A 24,874-nucleotide genomic window follows, 5' to 3' on the forward strand; every position below is an offset into this window, starting at 1 on the left:
ACCGGATCACCTTTGATTGAAAATGTTTTAATTGTGATGTAGAAACAGTAGAAAAATGCATAATATTGCACATAATCACTAAATTGCACTTTCTCAAGGTACAGATCATTGCATGAAAAATGGTGACCTGAAAAATGTAATCTACTGCGTAATCTAACGATGGGAGACCAGTGTATGTCTTCCAGACATTTCTTGTACATTTCCATGTACCATAATCTACATGAGAGCTGCTGTTATAAAATCACTCTAAGAATTCATTAAATACCTGCTGTGTAACAGCGTGCAAGTTCAGAATCATTGCTACATCACCAACGTTTTGTTTGTTGTTTTGTACTTGACCAAAGCTGGTTTGTTTTTTTCTTCTGTTAGACTGCTACCATACTCCTTTAGCACTGTGTATAGCCCTTCTGCTCTTGCTGCAAGTTCAGTGCACAGTTGTTTGTGTGGGTTGGTAGACAAGTGTTTGGTGTTCTGTGACTGTCTTCTGCAAAAAAAAAAGGAAGAAAAAAAGTGGTAGCATTTTGCTGAATGGAATCTGCAGTTGAATGGAAACAGAAATCAATATTACAAAGCAGCACTTGAAGTGTGAGCTAACTGCACATGAAACAAGTGACTTAAATATAGATTCTTGTCAAGACTTTACACGAGAGCTTCGCTGTGGCACACTGAGTGACCGAGAGGCAAGGCAAAGTCTTTGTGGACTCAAAGAGAAACGTCAAAATAGTCTTTACTTTTTGTTGCAAATTCAACCTATATAACAATAACCAACCCAAGAAAAACACCTTTTAAGTTATCATAGAAAATATTCTGCCTCAGAAGTAGTCAAAACATCATATCTGCTGATAAAAAATCTGACCAAACCTTGATACTTGTTCTATGTTTTTAAACTGCTTCAAGAGGAGAGGCCCAAACATATATATGTATATATTTAGTAAAAGTTCATCTCACAGTGCTTTGCTATAAAGATATTCTAAAATATAGATCCTGAACATTATGTCAGCTTAGGAACAGAAAGCAACAGGATGACTGAGGCAAAGTTGGCTGGCTAGTCGGTTAGTTGCACAGTGAGCTAAATGAAGACGGACAGAAAGAAAGATAAAGGGACAGTTACAAAGAGAGGGAGGAGACGGGTTATTAGCAAAGGCAGGCAGATGTTCAGTCAGACAGACAAAACCGAGCAGGATGGTAACAGATAAGGAGGAAGAGGAGGGGAAAGTACGGGGGTTATAAGAACAGCGCTGACATACTGTCGTCTACTGTACTGCGTTTCAGTCTTTGACGCATGTTCCTCTCAATAGTCAAGTGTTTGTGCTTGAGGTGGAGGTGGGGCTGACGTCCGTTCAAAGATTATAGCTTCACTCATAAAAGGCCCTCCACATGGTGCCTCCTCTTGTAGCCAAGCAATATGCTCTAAAGGAAAAAGACCAAAAGTGCATTGCATTCATTGGAAGATCCAACAAGAATAGACATAAAGTGAGAGGTGCATTCACCCAGCATATAAATAATGCCCACTTTAACACACGATAAAAAATACATGAACAAAAATGTAGGTCAAAGCTCACCTAGTTTCTGCAGGCGTGTGTCGATCCTGTCCAGCAAACATGCCAGAAAAAGGTTAGACTGAATGTAAAATGTTCTTTTTTTTTTTTTTTTTTGTGTCTCTGCTGTCCCCCAGCTGACCTGACGTACAGTCTCAACTCGGAAACCCTAAATCAACTGGTTTCCATCATCATCCGTTCTCGTGGGGTTGATTACCCCATCTGAATATTCCTTCAACCATTTTGAGATTAATGTGCCCAATAAAAAGGCCGTTTCCAAAGCCTTCATGTTTTATTCACAGGAACCAGAGTTTCCAGCGAGCATGCTTTTTGGACTCTGTCTTGGACTTGCGTTTGGGGGTGGATGTAAATACTTCATTGGAGTAAGGCAGAGCGGGACATTGTTGGCTGTCCAGGGGGCAAAGTCTCTTCATCAGGGGCTGCAGTTTATCTTCCTGCAGCTTGAAGTCCAGCTCGACACTGTAACACAAGCACAACAGGTAGAATGTTGAGATTATTGATTTTATTTTTGTGCTTACTCACTGACAGGAAGATCAGGAAGATTAATCTGAGTTTTTGGAAGTTGGTAATTTGTCTGTTTGGTGACTATAACATTTATGACTCAGTTTTTGACTTATTTTTCATGTTAATAATCCACAGATGTCCAGATGGAGGCTGGGAGGGAGGCAAACGGTTGAAATTTACTGACAGACACCCTGGCAGCACATATTAGTTGCGGCACATATCCATATTTCAGAGAGTCCTCCGAGTAATAGAGTTGCTTAGCATCATCTCTGCATTTTTTATGCATTCGGTCAAAGGACTTTTCCTGCATAGTTTATATTTGTTTTTTGTTTTTTTTAAAAAGAGCCAGAATGTGGGTTGCTCCTGACATCAGACTTCCACATCAGCGAGTGTAATCCCAGGCTGGTCATCGTCTGATTTTGCTCCGGCACCGCAGTTGAACTCTCTCTCCGATTAAATCTCTCAGGCCTGACAGAAATGTGGGGCTTAATCCCATCCAAATGAAACCATTGAGAGGCCAAGCAGATCCTGATTAACTGCCTGTATTCAAGCAAGGGATAAATGCACTATTATACACCATCTCCTTTCACTTTATTGCTATTGATTTGTGGTACTCTGTTAATGTATTTATTCTTGGGGTACGCAATAAATTTTGAAAGCATCAAAGTGAAAATAAAAAGAGAATGAATCATCAGGGCCTGCCAAAGTGATACTCCTCAACAAACTTTACACTTGATAACCAAATGTTCTGTTGCTTTTCTGGTTTGGGGCATTTCTTTTCCTGCCTTTAACCACTTAGATTACTCAACACTCTGCATGTGAAACAGGGAAGACTTGCAAAGCTCATTTCTGTCATTCAAAGGAGAGGATTAAAGGTGAGAGGAGAATTAAAGCTGCCAAAAGAGATGACATCTGACAAGTCAAGGTCAAACATGGAGTCTTTTCCCTGTCTGCGGGCAGACAAATAGACATGGAGGTACAAAGCCTGGCCTGATAGGGTAACCACTTTGATGGGCAGCGTAATTAGTTCACTAAAGGATATGCTCTACTCAAAGTGACATAATGAATCCTGGAAACTGTCCTCACCCTTAAGATAAGTGTCAGTTAAGAACAGAGCTCTATTAACGTCTTCAGGGTAGAGACTGGATGGAGGGCTGGATAGCAGTTCTGGCAAATCACTGAAAAGTCAAGTCAAAAAAGTGCAGGAAACTCAACATCATTATTAATATAAAAGGGGATTTTGTTGTATCAAAACAAAACCTCCTGTACCACGGTGCTTTTTTTTTTATCCTTACATGAGAGATTTTTTTTTTTTTTTAAATTTCCACTTCAAATGAAATCCAACACTTACAGGTCTCCTGAATACCAAATCCTTGACAATGAGAAACTCGGTTTTTAGCAGAGCGATGTCTTTATCTTGGCAGAACTGCTGTTTCTTGCAGTATGCGATTCACATCTCCTATTTATATTATGCATTGTTTCATTTCTACCTGCTCTTATCTCTATTTGTATCTTTTGCTTTATGGTAAAAACTTTGGGTCTTCTTTTACGACTGCCGTTTTAAATAATGTTGACTTGACAGAAAGTGCAGCCGAATCGCAGCGGAGCAGAGGAACACAGAATAGCCTCAGCAATTATTAAGCAATTAATCACTTGGCAGATCACCGCAATTACTGTACGCCGTGGACAAATGCCTTGGCGGGAAGCTGAAGGCAACCCTATGCGATGCGGGTGGCACTGGGGAGCAGGTGCTTCAACAAACAAAAGCCCTATATCTAAGATCATCTCGGTACACAAACAGATTGAAGCGGCTGGAGACAGGAAAGCTTTTCTAGGGCATTCAGCAAAGCAGATTAATCATCTCTTTAGCTATGCAGTGTGAGTAGCTGTTGCTGTGATCAGTGGCGAGCCGTTTTGTTTGTCTGTGGTCGTGGTGTGCTGAGCACCATTCAATGATTGTCGCTCCTGTGAGGGATATTGCTACCGTGAGATGTCTTTTTAGCATGGCACACTCTATTCATTCAGCGGCGTATACCTGCTCACTTCCATTCTGTGTTCTTTCTGCTAGTGGCACCTTTCAACATAGAGTCATTTCCCTCCCATGATTTCCCCTTCGGCCATTCACAGTTTAAACTCTCCACTTGACAAAATGAGTGGTTCGGGCCCAGAATAGTGTAACATCTTCAGAAGTATATGATGGGGCATCATAGATTGAATCACCAGAGTGTGACAGTCATTTCCTCCACTGACAAGCAGCAGTTCAGGCAGAAGCTTCCCACAGGTTATGTAAATGAAAATGCAAAAATATGTCCTCCCTTGTCATGTATATCCGATATAAAAGCCACCTCCGTTGTCTGGTACGCTGCTTTCTGCTTCACAGACGCATAGAGAAAAACCTAATCTCATTAATGAGAACACAATAGAAAAGGCAATCTTGACAATTGTTCAACAAAACAACCACAGTTCCACCATCTCAGCATGGGACACAAGTGCTAATTAGCTCCTTCCGTCTCATCATCCTGAACTGCAGTCGCCTTCCCCTGAACTTAACTGTTTTTCAAAGTCATTGTTAGCTCCAAATTGCAAACACTACATTGCATACTTTGATTCGAGTGTTGGGTCTTAGTCAACGCAGCATGATAGGAATAGGAGCCGATAATACTTTGATGTGAGCATGTTTTTTAATACAGGCTTCCTGCTGTAGTCTTGGTTAACTCAGTGGTGGGCCTCACATAATTTGCAGTTGATTTTCTTGTAAATCTTGTTTGATCAACACGTGCTGATAGCGAGAAAACATACTTGAGTTGCTTTTTTGCTGGAGCACAATATCAATACAGTCAATTATCGTTTCTATTTCCTTCATACCTTTCTGCTCTCTTCTCTGAGGTGTTTGGGTTATCCCTTCCTTCAATAAAGAGCTATTGAAGAGGGTGGGAAAAGCTTTTGGAGATAGCAAATTTACCAGTAGCTAGGATGCAACACAGCTAATAAGCTATAATAATGTCTTCTTTTGGAGCTTCTGGAACATGCTGTGTTTCAAATTTGCGATGTCATTACCAGAAATTAAGTTTAAATTCTTCCGAGGAAGCAGCAGAAAACTCACAAACTAGAAAATTTGACGGACAAGATACCAATAAAGATAGGTGAGAAATGCTGGTTTTTGTAATACGAGTGAAGCGACTCTTTATGGAATCCTTTTCGTTTGGAGTTCTTGCTATAACTTATTGCCTATAGACTCTTCTCCTGCTCTGCCATATGTATGCCCTATTTGTTGCAGTGATGTATGAGATGCTGCAGTGTACCAGGGGTGGGTGGAGACTGTCAGGGGAGAGCCGACTCCTGGATAAGACCCATAGATTGACTACCTGAGCTCAGCAGCTGCTAGAGACCTGAATTTATCGGACATACCGGACATGGCGGACCGCTCTGAAACTAAGAGCTACATCTCAGGGGCTGATAATATTGGTTACAGTTGCAACATGCAGTCGCTGTCGAACGTCGAGGGATAATTGGTCCCAACTTGACGCTCTCGGCTGGGTTTAATTTGCCTCGCTGCACTCAGACCTCCTTCTCCACGTGTCACACAGCAGCAGTCTGTCCAGCCCCCTCAGCAGTTTAACTCGGCGGATTAACAAACTGTACGGAGATGCTGGTGATGGGATCATGCAGCAGTTTTGAGCAATGAGGTGGTTTTATGTGACAGCACAAAGCACATCTGAAAATAAAGTGCAGAGATAAACAATAAAGAAAAGCTAGCATTCAGTCTCGGGAAGTTTGTGCTGCTGGGTTATGCTGAAGAATACTAAGCAGCAGTATTTGCAGAATTTAAGATATTTCTGACAATTGCTTTGGCAGAGATAGATAGGACCGTGAGAGATTACTACCCTGCTTGCCAACTGCAGCTCTGCTACGTTCAATGACTGTTAAAAAACCAGTTGGATGAACTGAAATAAAGAGCTATTTAATGATAGAGAGCACAGATGAAATGATAATCTCCCACTTTATTAGTACTCTGCAGAGTGCATTTTTATTGTGATTTTATTACTATATGCCACATGCTTTGGTTTAGTGACAACAGACTGAAGACACGTCTTTTGCCATCATAATTTGCTCAGGGTTTTGTTAATTAAGCCAAGTTGCTTCACCGACATACAGGACTGGCACACTTTGTCTTATTAAGATACTATCAGCGAAATGAAAAATAGAAACTCAGCTGTGCGCTTTAAATTGCTCCTCTGTGCAGTAGGCTTCTCGCCTCAGTCTTGCAAAAATATATTGCTGCTACATCAGTAATGTTTGCCTCTTGGTTCGATGAAGCCCAAACGTACCCCCATTTATCAGCACGGAGACATAATTAACAACAGGTCTAGTCAAAATCCCATGGCACAGATAATACCCGGCACACTCTCATATGACCATTTATTTACAGACTTCTAAGAATTCTTTAATATCCACTTCACTTAAATCCTGATACTGAAAGCCACTCTTAACTTACAGTAATGGCTAAACCCATGAAAGCAAATAAATGAAAAGGCCCGTTTGATCAATAACAAACTGACACACACACACACACACACACACTCACTCTGCAGCATTCTGGCTATAGCACAAAAGAGCTCCTACTGTGCTATATATAAAACAGTCTTAGAAAAATAAACAAAGGAAAAGAAAGCATATTTAACCATACAGTAACTAGCCCAAGAATCTGGTCTATGGCAAATTTTGAACCACAGATCTGTTTCGAATGTACCCACCACTCATTTATGGAGAAGACACATCTACCATCGCACTATATCATGTCTTCTTTAACTTTATTTACTTAAAAACACCGTTGAAACCGAATATTCTCTAATTGTGTGATTTATTCTATTCTTATACCATAAAAATATGCAAATTGCAAACTAGTCTTCCCATTTAAAGCTGTCTGCCTGCTCATCTTTGAGGACTTGATCAGTGACCTCTAGTCTTCCTGCCATAATTGATTCTGAAGCTCAGATAACTTTATAGAGTTATGACCATCCCCCAATTCTGCTTTTCAGTTAATAGGGAATTGATGGATTTTAATGTTTATTTTGTAACACTGCATGTGGCTGTGCTTGCAAATGTGGATTCTGAGACGGTGTGAAGGCACCATATATGATCCTGCCTATGTTGTTTTACTTTTTCACTGACCAACAATTGCCTGTCTCAGTGGGAACGTGGGAGAATTTGGTGGGCAGTTCTCGTGAAAAGTTCCCCTCTGTCAATACTGCCATATATAAATACACACAGGCACAGCATAGACAACTTCAAGAGCCCCTAAAATCATAAATGTATTTAATTTGGCCCACACTGGAGGATCTAAAATCCCTTTCAGTAGATATGTGTAAAATTAGTCAGACTCAGTGATCTAAAACTTGTAGCCGCTGTACAAACGTATATAATTTTTTCAAAATGTTTTGGAAAAAAGTAGTATTTTGAGTGTCTATTCTGTTGCCAACTGGTCAAATTTGACCAGTTAAGAATGTGATCCTTCTATAAAATGATTCTTTGTCATTGTGCATGTCAAACTGTGTGTGTGTAGTCAGATTAATTATTTGTGATTGTTGCATGAGTCATAGAAATTCTAAAATCATTAGCAGTGACAAAGGTTCTAATCATTTAATACTAGAATTGTCATTTCTTTCTGACAGTGAAAACTGCTGCAATTTGTAATTTTACGCTTTTCAAAGCCAGGGGTTAATGAATTATTTAACATTTATTTTTGTTGGCTTCTCTAAGTTTATTAATATGAAGATAGGAGCGGCATTGATTACATGGAACTTATTTGCCTAACTGGATGATGAGGGCATAACATTAATTTGCCTATAATGAAACCAAACCTTTGCAGTGCCACATTGATCTTGTTTGTTAAAAGTGACATTAAAATCAGAGGAATTATGTTATGAGGAAAGCATTCAACAGTGTATTACAGTAAACGAGACAAGTGTGAATGTGTTTTTCATACTTGTGGCATGAGAGAAACGGAGACCTTGACTTTCTCGTCCTTTGAGTGAGAAAAGTTCACATCAAAAGTCAAATCATTATCACAGATCACCCCCGGACTCTTAGATGGAGATGCAATGCTGAGATAATGCAAAGCAAAACTAAAATGAGGTTCTTTTGTTGTCGTCTGTGTCCATCTAATATGCATAGTATGTTTTGTCCTTATTTAACTTATAAAAGTTTGGGATTATCACAATAAACACTTTTTTTTTCTTTTTACAGAACCCTCCAAGTTCTAATATTTACCTAATAAGTTAATTAAAGTGCATAGGAGACTGCAGCAATTACATTGAGAAATACCATAATTTGTGATTTTTTCTGGTGTCCAAAACTGTTCTGATGTTGTTTACCGCTTCAGAGAGAGCTGTCTTTGGGCAGAGCTGTCTTAGTTCTGTCTTCCTCTCCTATTTTCTAGCTCAGTGAAGTGCTTGAGACTAAGAGGGTGGTTTGAGCTTGAGCAGAAAGAGGAAGAAGGCAACAAAATGTTTGGGAGAACACACTCTCTTCTCTTCTCACCCACCTTGGCCTTGTTCTCTTCTTTAGGGGAAGAATGTACAGCTCGATGTATGGCTACGTATATTAAAGGTGAACAGCTTCATCCTGGATCTTTTTTGGAGGAAGTACGTCTGTTTAAAAACTTTAGTTCCACATGCACAACGACTTCCCAGATGGGTTGGTAGATAACATTTTAATACTCGCTTTAGATCAGACACCAGATCAGCAGAAAAGCAATGGCCTTAAAATTCTAACTGCTGACAAACGTCAGTGTCTCTGATAGGAGAATCAGATTTAGCTCCAATAATCTGGCATGGCTGACATCTGGTGTGTTTGTTTTGCTTTAGCACGAAGTGTCGAGTCAGTTTCTCATTTTCTTGCTGAGAAGAGGTGATCTGCCTTTTGCTTTAGTGTCGACGGTTGTTGAACTGATTCTTTGATGGTGATTCAGGCTCATTCTGTAGAGGCTCGAATCTGTTTTCCAGTTTTATTGACTACAGTCCAGCTGCTCTGTTTTGCACTGGTGTGGAGGAGTGAGAGTGGCTGTCGCTTTGCAGCATTCTGTCTCTGTTGTCCTTGTGTCTTTTTTCGCGAGATATCGATGGAGGGAAGCATTTTGTTTCTATTTTTTGCCCCTCAGACCAAAGACTCTGTTTTGCCGTACAGGAGCAGAACATGAAACAGCCTTTAGTGTTGCTTCTGAGGGGAATCAGCAGCTCTTGTCTGGGTCGGTGCGTGTCCAGTGGGTTCTGATGAGTGTGCAGTCAAGATTCATGCAAGAACAGTTTTAGATTCTTATTTAAAAAAACATCCTGTATACGTTACAATGTGATGAATACCACCTGTGTGGATCATTTGCGTAATCCACAAGTGTTTTTATGTGAAAAGAATCATATTTTTGCAATTTTATGGTATTTGGACATTGAAAATTTAGAAAAATAGAGCTGTGATTGGTGTGTCATCTGAGCAGAGCCACATGAACATAAATTAAGAATGGTCTGACATGAATTTAGATGCCATGAATGTCTTTCTAGAGTGAAACATTCGTGATGCGAGGAGGTTTCCCCCGGAGAGAGACTTTCATTTGATCCCGCGGCAGCTGCTGGAGTGTGAGAAATTAACTTTTTATACCACATTAGGTTTGATTTTATTGTTTGTTTTAGCTGATTTCAAAAAACATGTATAAACTACTAATTCATTCCAGTTAAGGTTTGTCCTCCCTGTGTGTGGACTGCGTGACAGGCAGGAAAAGCCTGCACCACGAGGGAATTTGGTTTGGAAAGAAAAAATCCTGAACATGTGCAAATTGGGGAAGTGCCACTCATGATCAGATTTATTTATACGAGTGGTGCTTGCATGTGACCCAGCGATTCTCATCCCCATGTAACCCATATGAGAGGGAGCTCCTGCTTTCAAGTTCCACTATAGTCTTTCAGCACAATCTGGGTCAGCTTCACACAATGCACTCAAGGAGGGAAAAGAGAGGATGCTCTGTAGAAAATGTTACATAAAGCAAAAATCCTGAAGAACACGTCAGTTGTGGGGATTGTCCTTTTCTTTGGAGTGAAACATGTTCACAGATATACTGTATGTCCAAATGATGTTAAAAAATGATGGTTTTGTGGTGTTTTAGAGGATTTAAAACTACAGCAGAGTAAAACTGGACTCATTATTATCTTATCTACAGTGCTATTGTCTAAAAAAAGGGAAGCACAAAGCAGAAGTTGGCAAGAAGATCTCTTTCCTGCAACAGAATTTCATATTCAGAAAAGTTTCAGTTTATAATTTGTCCTCGTTCCCTCACTTGTGCCCATGTGAAAACAAATGACAAGTCCCACTGTACAAAGTGTATTTTCAGGGCTTGAGTGTATTTCCCAAACAGTTTAATGTTTCCCGTTTCAGAGAACAAGGTAACAGGGGGCTTTAGCAGCAGAGGCTTTTAGATAGAAGTGACAAATGACACAAGGTTACAGCTTGAGTGGATTTCACAGCTGCTTCCGAGACATTTTTTTCCCCAGCTCCGAACATATCGGAACACTTACCTCATAAAAAAACATTGTGTAGTTTGACAAAAATCTAATGTCTTTCTAAAAAAGAGAGAAAGAAATCAGTTGGAATATCGATTTGGGATTTGAAGGGCATACAGAGTTAACCTAGTCTGGTTTTAAGTATCTGAAGTGTTTTATGTTTCGTGATAAAATCCCAGGTCTTCATATCTCTGCGAAGGGGTCACAGCATTTCCTCCTATATTTATATTTTAGTCACTTCCCACTGCTGTGTATTAGCCTATTACCTTTTCCATCACATTCAGGCCATACATTCCCCCAAAACCCTTGCAAATGATATTGGAGGCATTATTTATGCCATTATTCAGTAGTAAAACACCTCCTAGTGCAACACTCAGAACAGCCGATATTGTTTTGTTGTCCTTTCCATATCCCTGATGCTTATTTTAGGATTCCTCTGTTTTTGGATTGCATTTACTGTTATACAAGAAAATATAATTTGTCGCCGCAGTCAGATCACTGTAAATCCAGTGCTGTCATACAGTACATTTTCTGGACAGAAACGCATTATCGCAGCAACCAACTCCTGTAAGAATCCCTTCCAGACTGAGCCAATTTATTATACAGAAAAAAAATCATTTAATACAGCATTAATGTCCCACCTGTAAATGATGCAGGCGCTGTTTCGACAAGTGTCACAATTTGCTGTGTCTTGTCCTGTTCGGTAGGAGAGCCTGTAAAAAAAAAAGAGAGAGATTAGAAGATATATGTGATCTCACCTGCATGTTTTAACACCTGTGGGTACTAGCTATCAGACAGATTTGTTCAGCTTTGTTTCCACCCAGCATCGTTCATTGCTAACAGTTGAAAATGCAGCAGGGGTTCAGATCCTGCAGTTCTCCCAGATTTGGCTAATCAAGTGTGTAGACTTGCTGATTTTACATAATAGGATTACCTTGTTTCGCCATAGTTTCAAGTTTCTTCTGTCTCTATTCTATAGCAACTAAATGCTGCATGACTCCTGTGTAATGAAAAATCTCTATCTTTACATTATGTGCTATACTGTACATCTTTTTTACTTTTTACTTTGGTGCGGACACTTTTTTCATTAATACTTTATCAGCTCGTTTTATAGCAAAGGCACGTTGCCTCGGGGGTCTGTTGTTGGTATAAGTGTATATATATATTTTTTTATGTTGGAAACTCTTTTCAGCCAGGTGGCACGTAAGGCTTATGTGTGCTCATGTTTAAGAGGGCACCCTGAATATGAGCAGCTTTTGTTGGTCTGACAGTCTCTGCCTTTCACATCGCCATTATTCATAGTTGCCTATTTGAGCTTACATAAGCATGCAGGTGTACATACTGTTATTTGTGCACTATGTCACTGCATGCAGTGTTAGGCTGCAGTGGTATGGGAATGATGGGAGAGGCAGTGTTAGAGGTGCACATGTAATTGCTTGCTGTCACGGTAGCCCTTCACCCTGATGGATGACATGTGGAGGGGTTGGACCTCGACTGTACACTGTGACATGAGAGGTGACCTCATTGGGGGAGACAGAACAGCGTCTGTGTGGATCGAAAATGCTGATGGGGGCTCAAGGTCAACAAGTTCATCCATCCTGCCCTGTTCTCAAATAAGTCTCTGAACAGCTGTGAGCAAGGACAGTAACTCACTGCACAGACAAGGTGCTGCTGCCTGGCTTTTCATGTACATCCTTGTAATTTAAAGAGCTTCGCTCTAATAATCAAAATCTATTAACCTAAATTCATAATCACTGCATGTGCTCAGCGCAACAGTTCTTTTTCCTATTCAGTGTAAAATGCTCATGACTGGTTATAGTGACACTATACTGAGCAAAGAATGTTACAGGGAACAATTTCATGGATTTTCATGGGAAAAAACTGCACCTCTGAAAGTCATTCTCTAAGCTGACTGTTTGTTGGCACAGATTCACTGCTGTGTTGTTTGCCCACGTCAGCTGTCCAGGGATATGTCCTGCCCTCATCACACCCCCTGTCTACGTGCCTGCAGCTCTGCCTGCCTGAGCGCTGCATATCGTGTGAACAAAAACTACATTAAGGTCAGGGCACACCGTCTCCAGTGGCTTCTATGTTGCATACATAGCGGAATGTACTGTATCTGTCCTATATTTTGCACGTCTTGTATGTACGATGACCATAGCAGAGAAACGCAACCTTTCGTGAATAACATTTAGTACCTACAGCTAAATAAACTAAAGCTGATATATATATTACATGCAGAAAAAAATGGCACAATGGATTGTTATGGTTATTATGAAATATGGGATCGTACAAAAGACGAATATTCTGTGTGTGACTGCAAAGTATCCCGCTTTATCATCTACAATCACTTTGAAAACCTTGAACACTGGTTTATATAACGCATAAAATCCTGCCGTGCCTGAGTAAATAAACATTACAAAATATAACAGCTGTGATGTTTTAATTTAGTACATCTAGTGTCATTGACACACTTTTTCTGAGGTTTGGAAAACCTTAAGAGAAGTGAAACACATGATGAGCAAATGCATTGTTGTTACTTCCTCTTTGCAGGCTGTCATTGAAAAATAGCATCAAAAGAAGAAACACATCAAATGCTTTCCTCTAAGTTCCTGTTTGCAATCGGCTCATGGAACATGTGAGGGACATCAAGTAAAATCCCCCCAAAAGTACTCTAATGTTTTTTTCCAACATAAACAATAAAGTGGTGGGTGACTTAATAGTGAAGTGGTTAGCATGCATAGCACATAGCTGAAATTCCAGCAACAGTTTGATGTCTGGACAACAATAAAGTGATGATAACGCTTGTGGGTAAAATACCTTCCTACAAACAGTGTGCTGGATGAGAGGATTACTTTTGTCACTGCATGCTTAATAAAAGCATAAATGGCAAATGTGGCAACAAAAAAAAAACAAAAAAAACCGAGTGAACATCATATATTTATGGCTGGTTGGAAAAGAGATTTTTTGGTTCAAGAATAGCATTAAAGAAGCCTATCTGACTGCCCAGCCATGCAAGAACAGGCAATGAGCATTTGGGAACGTACTATGGAATGGAAGGAAGGCTTTGTGTCCTGTAACTGCATTTCTCTAATAACACTGGAACACAATACTGAAGCACAACACACTACGGCAGGCACAGTTTTGTGGAGATGAAAGGCAAAGTGTTATGAGGCTGCACTAATTGGGCCTTTAAAACCAAGTTCCACAGAGTCCCACTAGGGTGCCTTGTTCACCACTGGATATGGATAGAAGACTTAAAGACAATTTACTTTGTGTTGCTATGGGTTTTGGAGATGGAGAACATTGATTCTTTTGCGTCACTGTGAGAGTCTAACCGTAGACACGGCTTGAGGAGTTTATGAAGTTTGCTATTGTAATTATTAGAGGTACGCTTGGTCTTGCATTGAAATTACACAAGGAAGACAGTATTAACACATATTACACTGTGCATTTGAAACGTCCCATTAGACCTTCAGGACTGATGATAATATCACACTACTAATCTAGTTTTTCTGGTCATGGCTTGGTGACAACCTGTTGGGTTATCCAAGGAAATAGTTCAACATCTTCTCGATGGATTGACTGAAAATTTTGTACAAATATTTGTTTGTTTTGAAGTTGTTATATTCAGACAATAACTTGTTGATCCCATTCCTCTACAGTCACCATGAGTTTGGGCCTTATTGAAATATCTCAACAACTGTTGGATGGATGGCTGTGAAATTTGGTACAGACATTCCTGGTCCCCAGTGGATGAGCAGCAACACACAGGAACCCATACTGACAGCAGGCCTAACTATATAGATCTGGGCAAGTGAGTGATGTGTGGGTTTGTACAGCCATTGTTATATCAATTAGTATGTTGGAAAAGTTTTTTTATTTTAAAAAGCCAAGCTTGGGGAATGTAAAGTGCATAAGAGGACTGATCTCCATTAAAAATCAGCGACTGATCTTTAATCTACTGTCACAATCAGGTAAACATTTCTGTTTGTCTGATATTTTATGGCCAAATACCTGAAAAACTGTTGGCATTCCCATCAGCCTCAGTTGTAAAGTTTGTTTAGTGTCAGCTGACATATATTAGCGTGCTTATAAGGCCGCAAAAACACGCAAAACATGCCTGCTAAATTTCAGCATGTCTGCTTTTCCATTGTGAGCATCTTGTCATGTTGGTGTGAGCTAAAACAGAACACCCTTACAGAGACACTAGCCTGGATGTTGATTCTCAGCCCTGTCAAAGGATAATTTCTGTCTCGCAGAGCTTATTTTTGTATTTTGGACCATTATTGCAATTGTTCACAATAACACCGTAGTTACAAAAAGGTAATTGCTGAAATCTGGTGCAAAAGGTAATTGCTAAAATCATATCTGATGAGGTGCAAAACACTAGCGCTCTGACAATCATAGAGGTTTCAAACAAAGCTTGAAGGTTACAGACAAACTTATTTTCAAGGGAAACCAAAGTTTAAGCTGTCAGAATGTACACAGTTTTCCTCTAAGATGAGGGATTATTGCCAATCTTTCTGATCTCTTGCTTTTGGATTTACCTGTCAGCTTGCATTTTTTTGCCTGTCAAACCCAAACTCTTGTTGCGATATTACTGTGTCTCCAGATATTAGCATTTATGTTGGTGAGTACACTATTATCAATAAAAATTCTGATCAAAACCATGAAAATAAGCCTCAAGTTGTACAAAAAACCTACCCTTTATCATGGATTTTATCTGTTTAGCATGAAATGTGCATACACTGGGGGCATGCAGTTTATGTTTGCATTGTACAGCTTCTTCTACTCACCCCTCTCGCTGTGCTTCACCTTTCTCCAGCTCCTGAATAACTCCAAGAAGGACCTTGATGGTTTCCTGGCTTGAGCTGATGAGAGTCTCCATGGCCTGCAGCTGTGCTTTGATATCCTTGTCTCCAGATAAGGGCATTATCTGCTGGCTGCTCCCCATGCCTGGGGCTCCTTTGCTTCCTGGAGGAAAGCCCTCGTCCCCCCCAGCCGTTCGCTGGAGTTTAGAGGAGGCTGACACATGCCTCGTCCGACACTGCCCTTGTGACTGTACGGAACATTGGGCACTGTGTGGAAGTGTCTGTGACTGCTGTTCGCTTAGCTCTGTACCCTTTTTCCGTTTACAGCTCACAGTGGGGCTTCCTAAAGACTCCACCTGTGTCAAAGAGTTCCACGCAACAGGGCCCGTGCCCTTTGGTTTGTCCTGTGAAAACTCTGATTCAGCCAACTGGCGCTTTGAAGAAGTGCCAGCATCCGTGTCTTCTTTGGGTAATCCTTTGTGTTTGGTCCTCATCCCACAAACCGGGTATTGTGGTTCACTTTTCGAAGGAGGGCTGCTGGGGTGAAACTCCTCTGAGAAATGTGAAGAGTCTGGACACGAGGGTCCGTCCAAACAGTTGGCACTGGAAAGCAAATCCTCCGTATCGCTGCTGTCATCAGTGTGGTGAAGCAGTGCTTTTGTCTGCCCCACAATCTTACCCTTGTTCTGAGAGGACTCCCCGATAGGTTGTCCGTCCTCTCCACCGGCCTTTATATCACTCAGAAACCCATTGTTTTGTCCTCTGTAATCTTCCACTAAAGCAGTATGTTTAAATGTGTGTCCTTTTTTCCTCTCAAAAGGGAAAGTCTTGTATCGCTTGGTGAGGTCTGGCGAGGTCTGGACACCCGTGCTCTTGGTCACATTGGGAATAGAGCGTCTGGCAGGCATGGTCATGTACTTTCTGTGCGTTACTTTGCAGGAAATGGACCTGGAGCGTCTTCCCCGATATTCATTCTGAGCTTCACAGATATCCTTAAAACGCACTTGTAAGGCCTTGTTTCTTTTCTTCACCTGCTGCTTGCCGGATTCTCCTCCAGAAGTCGTATCAAGGCTGTGTGATGGGCCTGTCTCGGAGTCTGATTCATCTGAATTTGAGACAACAATACATTTGGCGTCCTCTTTGCTCACCATATTTCCTGAAATCAGGTGAAACAGAAAAGAGTGTGTGTGTTAGTTTAATAGGAAGGAAATTATTTTGTGATCACTCCAGTAAGATGCATTTGCAGATGGCCTGATTCATTTCTGTTGTAACTTTGTATTCTGATAAGACAGGATGAGCCTCTATTAAAATCCAAATCTGAACCCAAGATTCAAAAATGAAAGCACAATTTCATCTACATATGTAGAAAAACTGAAAATGTAGCGCATCAGAAACTGCACCACAAAGACAAAAAATAATCATATTTTATTTACAAGATTAATATCCTACTGCGAATACATAAACTCCAATGAATCTAGTTATTCAAGTTATTGGTTTGGAAGGTGTCCTTTTTCATGCATTCTGTAGGTTAATTGTTTTTCTTTTAATAATATACTCAATGTTACATAACATGGAAACCCGGGACTCCCCCCTTAATGTAACTATCCCATAGGTTTGTCTTATAGCTGCCACATTTAATTCTTGTACTCTTTTTAGAAAGAAGTCGTCATGTTCTGTTAGTTTGATGTTTCTATATGACACTATAGTAAGAAACCTCAACCTCTGTTGCTATGCCATTAACAATGTTCATCAAAAAAACTGACCCTCAATATGAAACTGAATTTATTCTGGCTAAAAAAATGATCTTAAACTTTCCCCTGTCTCTAGTGGTACACATAGCAGAACTGAAACTCTATGATGGGATGTTTCTTGTGGAAACTCTTACCTTCTTTTTTTGTTCTATCAGCACTTCTGCTAACCCCACAGACCCTCTCACAGCCACTATTTATGTACAGTAGCATTTCATGAGCAAGATTCTCTGCCAACTGTTTGATAATTCGCTTCAGGAGACCTTTTTTTTGCGGTAATAATTGTGTTTGTGCTGCTCTCCTTGCTGCTCCTGGCATCATTCAAATACTCCGTTTATTGACTCTTCTTTATATCAGTTGTCAGCCCCAAATACACACCTCAAACTAGAAGTTCTTTTCCTGTTAGCTTGGGGATCGCTGTTGAGATGCCAGACTGCTGTTTTACCTCATCCCGCTAAGTATTTGGTGGTTGTATATAAAGTGTGGGTTAATGTGTTTAGGAGAAGTTTGTGTGCTTGACAATATCATTAACTTACCAAATTGCCAAGGCTGCTGGCTGTTATTGCTCTCCCATAGATGTACTTGTGAATGATAATTCTGTACAGCTGACCTTTTTTCTTTTGGCTTTTGATTTACAAATGCATTATGACACATTTGTTTTCATGATTTATGAAGTGGTAAATTAGAAAATGCTCATATTTTTGCATTTGCAGCTTATTTCCCCCTTGGCTAGTGTAATTTTGAGGGTTTTCTATTCAATCCCTGCAAGCTTTGGCCCTTTCTTTGAGGTAGTAGTCTACTTTAGTGGTTTAAACATAACATCCACTTGTGGTACCTCACTTCTGTTGCACATGAAATTTACATTTCATCCGGCAACACATTACGGAAACATACCAACTCAAACAAATGGGCTCATATGACAGCTCGCTGCACTGTTCTTCATATCATAATTACATCTAAACTGCTGTTCTCCGCTCAGCATTGATACACTCAGACGCACTCATTGCTAACCTTGTATTTCACCTTCTTATCAAACCTACAGCACATTTCATGAGGAATATCTTTGCGAGCTGCTGTGTTTAGATGGCTTGATAGCATTTTCCCCCACAATGGTTGGAGGTGTTTTGTGAAGGAATGACCATAGAGTGGGCAGCCCCTCTAGCTGGAATTGTTTGCTATGTAATATATTCCCTTTGTGGTCTGAGATCCCTCGCAGAGGAAATGGCCACACAGCAGCTGTGGCCCACACATACTGGACTATACATAATAGCTGGCGTTGGTGCTCATCCACCTGTATCCACCTGTAGGCTCTGAGTCTAAGCTCCCTGGGCTGAAATTTATCATCATCACTCCCTGATCTTGTGCAGCGCTGAGCGGAGTGACGAGGTCAGAGCCAAGACACCAAATATAAACTGTACATGTTCTGCGATCACGTCATAAATCTGTTCCATAGGAGTTGGCTAAGTGAACTGACCTTTTACTTTAAGTGTTTCTAGATTACTGTTTGTTACAGCTTTATATTAAGAGCTGCAGAGCTTGAAAAACAGAGTTTAGAACTACTACAGATGGCTTGAAATCACTATAGCATATCTTTACATGAGGAACAACATATACTTCAGAGTAACTGTGTTAAAGTCAGAAAAGTATTGTAGTTATAGTGCACATTTTTCGAGCAACTTTAGGATATTTTGTATAACGCAGATGTTTGTAGGACAATTTAACAATAGAAATGTGAATAATTGCTTTGAAGAATTAAAACCGCATTTTTTTTGTGATAAAAAAAACTGAATCCTTTACATATAAATATATAACTTCATGTGTCTATAAATCCAGCACTACGATTAATTTGAATCGGTGTGCTTCATTTATAAAACTTGTCTCATCTGTCTCACAAATGGTACTTCAATCACCAACATAAATTTGTCATATAATTAGCAACTCATTTTTCATGCTTTTATTCATCATTTCCACACATTATTATTATGAAGTCATTCTGTCAGTTTTACTTATTTCCAGCAGCATGGCTTCATTTATATTGATCAACGAATGAATCTTAGTGTTTTGATCAAACCAAGGAGCAATGAATGACTTTTATAACACTATAATAACTGCAGCTCTTTCATAGTCACTCCCCATGTAGGTTTTCAAATTAAGGTCCATATGATCAAACAAGAAAACAATTACATTTTCTGTCTCATCTGTGATGAAACACATTTCATAGCTAGTCCATGAAACATATCAAGCAGCACAAGGAAATGAAGTGATGTCTGATATGGTTGAAAGGAAACATCAGAAAGAGCTGGTTAATCATTTTCATATGACAAGACACCACGCAATAAATAAACTCCAATGAATCATTTATTACCACACAAAAGCAAAGCTATTCATGGTGTTGCAGCTTCTCTGAAAGTAATCATGTTTTATCATTCAGAGACATTGTAAATCCATCAATGTGATTGTTCTGGTGGGGAAATTCATACTGAAGGGACATTTCCTTACTGTCATTTTCACTACCCCCATGAAATTTGCAAAAGGAAAAGCATGAGTGGATTAGATTATTGTTAATTTCTCATTTGCAGTTGATTTACAGCTACAGCGCATGTAGAGTTCCAGTGAGGTAATGACTAATTATGTAAGAAAATATTTCGAAAAGAATGAATAACTCAGTCTAATATGAAAAATATGCACATTTTTTAATGATGGGCAAAATTGCCTGCTTTCCATGTGCTTCTGCTTTGTTTTTTGTGTGCGTATAAATACACTAACAGGACCATTTGTGTATATGTTTGTATATCTATGTGTAAAAAAGAGACAGAAAGTGTATGTGACTATTAGTGGCTATAGGCCTTGTTGCCACCTATTCAAAGAGAGGCCTTTGCCAGTATTTTACGCTGTATGAACACACACTCACACACACACACACACACACACACACACACACACACACACACACACACACACACACACACACACACACACACACACACACACACAGCAGACAGGGGCTGCTAACAAAAAGCATGAGGTTGTATTTCTTGGGACTCCTGCCATGTGTTTCACCTTGGAGACTGTCCACTCTAGCCTAACTCTCAGTTCTGACTGTTGATGAAGTGGAATATATTTAGCGGCAACTATGTTTCATCTTGCTTCCTGTCAGTGTTGGAAGACAATGCATGGCAACGGCTCCTAGTGTCACTTCAGTGACTGCGACGCTTTCGGTGCCAGATGAGGGAGGGAAAAAAAAAAGACACAAAACAGGCAACTAGCTCAATCTCATTATACACGAACAATATGGTGTGCTGTGTCATGAATTTACACACAGTTGGAATATGGAACAGCTGAATTTTATTAGGGGATGGTATTTGTTCTAAAACATAGCTTAGTATGCACTTTGATTTGAGCGTAAGTTGTTTGTCAGAAGCGGTTCCACGGATAAAAAGAATTAGTCTGAGGCTGATTCACATGGGATCATACTATTTCACACTCAGAAATACCAATCTCACACTACTGAAAAGGTAATCACATCTGCAGGAAGTGTCGTCTAAGCGCATACAATTTCTTATGCAGTCATGTAAGGCATGTAAAGCAGCTAAATGGTAATTCACACAAAGAGAATCAAGAAAAGCTCTTCAATGACTTATTATTGTTGGAAGTCTGATACACAGAGAGAGTGAGAGCGAGACGAAAGACCGACTGAGAGGGAAACTGTTGTGACACATGGATACATTCAGATAGTTGAAAGAGAATCTCCTTTTTCCTCATCGTCGTCTTCTTTCTCCTCCTTCTCCAAGCCCTCCTCCTCAAAGCAAGCTATCTCTGCTAATGACCTGAGGTCCTTCCCTGATTTGGCCTCAGCTATCCAAAGGATTATGAATAATGCATTGACTCTAAAATTGCAAAAGTAATCCTCTGAAATCTCCTTATGTACCCAGGCAGACCACGTTGTCTGTTCCAATTGCCCTTCAGTTTTTCAAACTAAAATGCTGCATGCATTAGGGGTGGGAAAAAAAAACACCTTTAGCTACAGTATCGTGATTGATTGTCATGACCACAACGGTGTAGAAACGTGGCTGTTTATAAAGAATGTTAATGGGGTTTGGATCCATTATCCTTGCAATAGCAGGTCCGCAACACTGCTGACTCATGATTTATGCCCCATCACAAAGCAGAGAGAAAGGGACGGCTTTGCTTGGGTCGCCTTACAGCCTTTTCAGCGTGCATCAATGCAATAATTACTGAAGTGCATCTGTAGGATATTTACATATGATAACGCTGTCTAGCCAATCTCATTAATGGTGAAGTAACTGTCGTGGCCTCCCACGCGTCAAACATCACTACGCGCTGATCCCATCATAAACATGAGGATGTTTCTTCAGGGCTGCAGCTCATCGTTTTAGAAGTATGTGCTAAAACGTCTGTGTGTTCCAAAGTAAATACTCGCTCTTCATTGTTAAACAGGCTGATGCTGTGCTCATCACCCTCCATGCATTGTGTTGTATGCATTGTTGCTGTGCAATGTATCCTCTGCGAATGAGGAATTTTTAGTCACTATTAGCATAAATTACTGAGTGTGACATTGCACCAAATTTGCCCTCATAAGCACAATGTAAAGGACGAGATGTCAGTATCTGCCTTTGTCCACTCCATGAGGTCGTGCATGTGGTCCTATGCACTGCTATAGCACTGGGCATGAGTGCAGAGCAGTTTTAGCCTCTACACATGCCACATTGTAGTAATATTGTTCTCAGCAACAATGTGGGCCACTTTGGTCCAAGATCTTTATATTGTCTCCTGCTCCATTTTTGAAAGCAACCCCAGCCAGTTTTGACAGCTCCACAGTCATGCAGACACACATATACACACACCCCATCTTATTCCAGCTGTCGTCCAGAGCTATCTGTATCTATCCTGGCTGCAGGCTACACCTGTGAAAGTTTGCTTTATGACTTTATTGGCTTCAAACATTTATCACTGAGCAGCACTTTCTATTATTGGGGGAATAACGTGAGGTTTTAAAAAGCTCCCATCTCTGTATCTGCTGGATGAGAGCACTGGCTGTGAAATGGATCCTTGGGAAGAGTAAGTTTGAAGAGGGTGATATGAAGAAGGGCATTTGGCTTTTTTTTCTTTTGTGTGTGTGTGTGTGTGTGTGTGTGTGTGTGTGTGTGTGTGTGTGTGTGTGTGTGTGTGTGTGTGATCACATGCTCTACTGCCAGTGTGGACCTTTTTTTTTTTTTTTTTGTATGATATAATGGAGAAGTCAGTATCCGCCTTTAACACTTTAGAGCTCACATCTGTAGCCCATTACCCTGATTGGATTATTGGTTGATAAGGAGGTGGGTTATAGGCATACACGTGTACTCAGGTCGAACTGATAATGAACTCAGGTGACATGCAGAGGACGATTTAACAAGTGAGAAGACGTTTAAATAGACAAGTGGCTAGTCTGTGTGGCGCCTTAAAGCTGTACCGTGTTTATGTTTCCTGTAAATTTAGGTAGTCAAGGAATGACGTGGAGAAAATAAGAGGGACAGAGAGCGAGAGAGAGAGAGAGAGAGGTGGGGGGCGGGAGAGGCAACGGCTGACACCAAATAAAAGTGCAGCTCTGTATGTGATGCAGTACTCCAGAGGCTTCTAGATCACACATGTCATTAGTCATGATAAGTCTGAATCCACCTTCCATCAAATTCAGCCGTGAGGAGCCCATCACTCTTCGCATACATGAATTTGTCACGTAGTTCGCAGCACTTAGTACAATAGGTGTTTACCCGTAAACAATCCTCATCTTGACAGTGCATTGCAGTACAATATATAATATTCTATTAGTAAGCGCTCATCAATATTCTTCACTATCAAGCCCAGGCAATTCACAAGTACAGCAATCTCTATAACCAGCCTCTGCTGCTCACTGGATAAATACTGCATGACTGTCAAAGGCTGCAAAGACACGCATCATGATGAGTGTATTAATCAAAGTCAAATTACATCACCATTCAATTTCAGTTGTGAGGAAGAAAACCTTTGACGTGTTCTCCAGATTAGTCATTAAACCTGCAAATCCTTGAATGCAGAAATGCCCCCTCCCTGATTTATCCATATCTAATGCAAGCAGGGGATCATACACATGCATGCAACACAAGGACTTTAACAGTATTTTATCATCATTCATGCATGCTTTTGATCTCCACTTTGATGCTGTTGAGATTTTTAAAAGGCATCCCTCCACACACACTCTTATTGCAGTATCTGTGAATATGTGTGCAACTCCAAACTCTTACCTTGAGAAACAGATCAGAGGCGCAAAGGACAAGAAAGCGCAGATCCCCTGTAGATCCAGCGTTCATCCATGTATTCAGTGGGTGCCAGGGCACCGTCCAGCCACTGGAGCAGCTCTCACAGGCTGCAGGAGTGCTGAGAGAGAGGCAGCCGGTGCAGTGACAGCTGGAGTAGTTGTGGCACATCCGGCAAAGATTCAGGTTATCGGGATGGGAGAGGGGAAAAAGCAGACAGACATTGCCTCAAAAACCTCATCGGGTCCTCACTCACATCCACCCCCTTTCCAGCGTCTTACTCCGTTCTCTCCCCCCCACCTCCTGTTCTCCCTCATACACCTCTTTCAAGCATCACTGACACTCATTCGCTCTTGTCCCTGCACTCACCGGGAACAGGCACTCACACACGCAGCGGAGATCTCCATCTCGCGGTGCTGCTGCTGTTGCTGCAATCCCTGTGCATTCGTGATTGAGTGTATATGTGTGTATGTGTGTGTGTGTGTGTGTGTGTGTGTAAGGGAGGCAGGGAGAGGGTGGGCTGGTGGGTGGGTGGATGTGGCAAAAGGAAGGAGGAGGAGGAGGAGGGAGAGAGAGAGGAAGGAGGAGGAGTGAGGGGTAGTACGCAAGCTGCTGGGGAAAGTCCAGAGTTGGTGAGCTGCATCATCAGCGAAGACCCCCTTAACTTGTCCTACACAGACCGGCTCCCTTGACACTGAGCTGTTATATAATCTGAAGGGCTTCAGGAGACGGCATAGAGAGAGGGAGGGAGGGAGAGAGAGGGGGGGAAGCTGTGAAATAATAATGCATTGTGCTTTTAATTGGATGTCTCCTGCCCCCCCGTTAGTTTCATACATCTGACACATTGTTTATGAGAGGTGGTGAAGGGGGCTGAACAGAGCAAAGGGAACGAGAAAGTGGCTCTGTAGCTTCACAAAAGGGGGGGAACAGAGGAGGCGAGGAGCCAACAGGGCAGCAGTGTTAATGAGAATCCGAGACAAGGGAGAAAATGAGATGACGGGAGGGAGTAATAGAGACAGTGAGACACAGAGACAGAGGCAAAGAGAGGAATTTACTTCACTGGAAAAAGGGAAATATTGATTGTGCAGAAATCTTAAATTTCTCCCGTTTCTCTGCATCTGCTAAGGAGTTCATAGATTAATGACGTCCTGTTTTTACAGGGAGTAAACACAGGATGTAATTGTGAACACACGCTCGGTTGATTAAAATCACATTAATTAAAAGGTGGTGGAAGATTACATCAAAGCTGTCAAAATGAAACTTTGCATGCGACAGGAAAATAGCACACACGTATTTGCTCCTCTAATTTTCATCTTATTATGATTTATCTGTTTATTTGAATTGTTTTAGTTCTGCACTTTGTTTTATGTAAATTTCCTGTGAGCATGAATTATCATTTTCTGTCTTTGTGCC

At 40.8% G+C, this 24,874-nt stretch overlaps 1 protein-coding gene across 2 annotated transcripts; it reads right to left on the reverse strand.

The window, feature by feature from the left end:
* Nucleotides 1-6: 6 nt before the first annotated feature.
* insyn2ab (inhibitory synaptic factor 2Ab) lies at nucleotides 7-24,063 on the reverse strand. Of its 2 annotated transcripts, none has more exons than XM_035946998.2 (6): nucleotides 23,831-24,063; nucleotides 23,450-23,612; nucleotides 15,409-16,579; nucleotides 11,251-11,322; nucleotides 1,563-2,018; nucleotides 7-1,410 (listed from the first exon to the last, which is right to left on the reverse strand). In XM_035946998.2, the coding sequence occupies exons 3-5, from the start codon at nucleotides 16,572-16,574 to the stop codon at nucleotides 1,835-1,837; spliced, it is 1,422 nt and encodes a 473-aa protein (XP_035802891.1). In that variant the 5' UTR covers nucleotides 16,575-16,579; nucleotides 23,450-23,612; nucleotides 23,831-24,063; the 3' UTR covers nucleotides 7-1,410; nucleotides 1,563-1,834. The 2 variants fall into 2 exon arrangements, with proteins under 2 accessions (XP_035802891.1, XP_023123488.1); XM_023267720.3 differs by lacking the exon at nucleotides 23,831-24,063 and having other exon boundaries at nucleotides 7-484; nucleotides 1,248-1,410; nucleotides 23,450-23,818.
* Nucleotides 24,064-24,874: the final 811 nt, after the last annotated feature.

The sequence above is a fragment of the Amphiprion ocellaris genome, chromosome 16 (genome assembly GCF_022539595.1).
Source record: "Amphiprion ocellaris isolate individual 3 ecotype Okinawa chromosome 16, ASM2253959v1, whole genome shotgun sequence".
Lineage (NCBI taxonomy): Eukaryota > Metazoa > Chordata > Actinopteri > Pomacentridae > Amphiprion > Amphiprion ocellaris.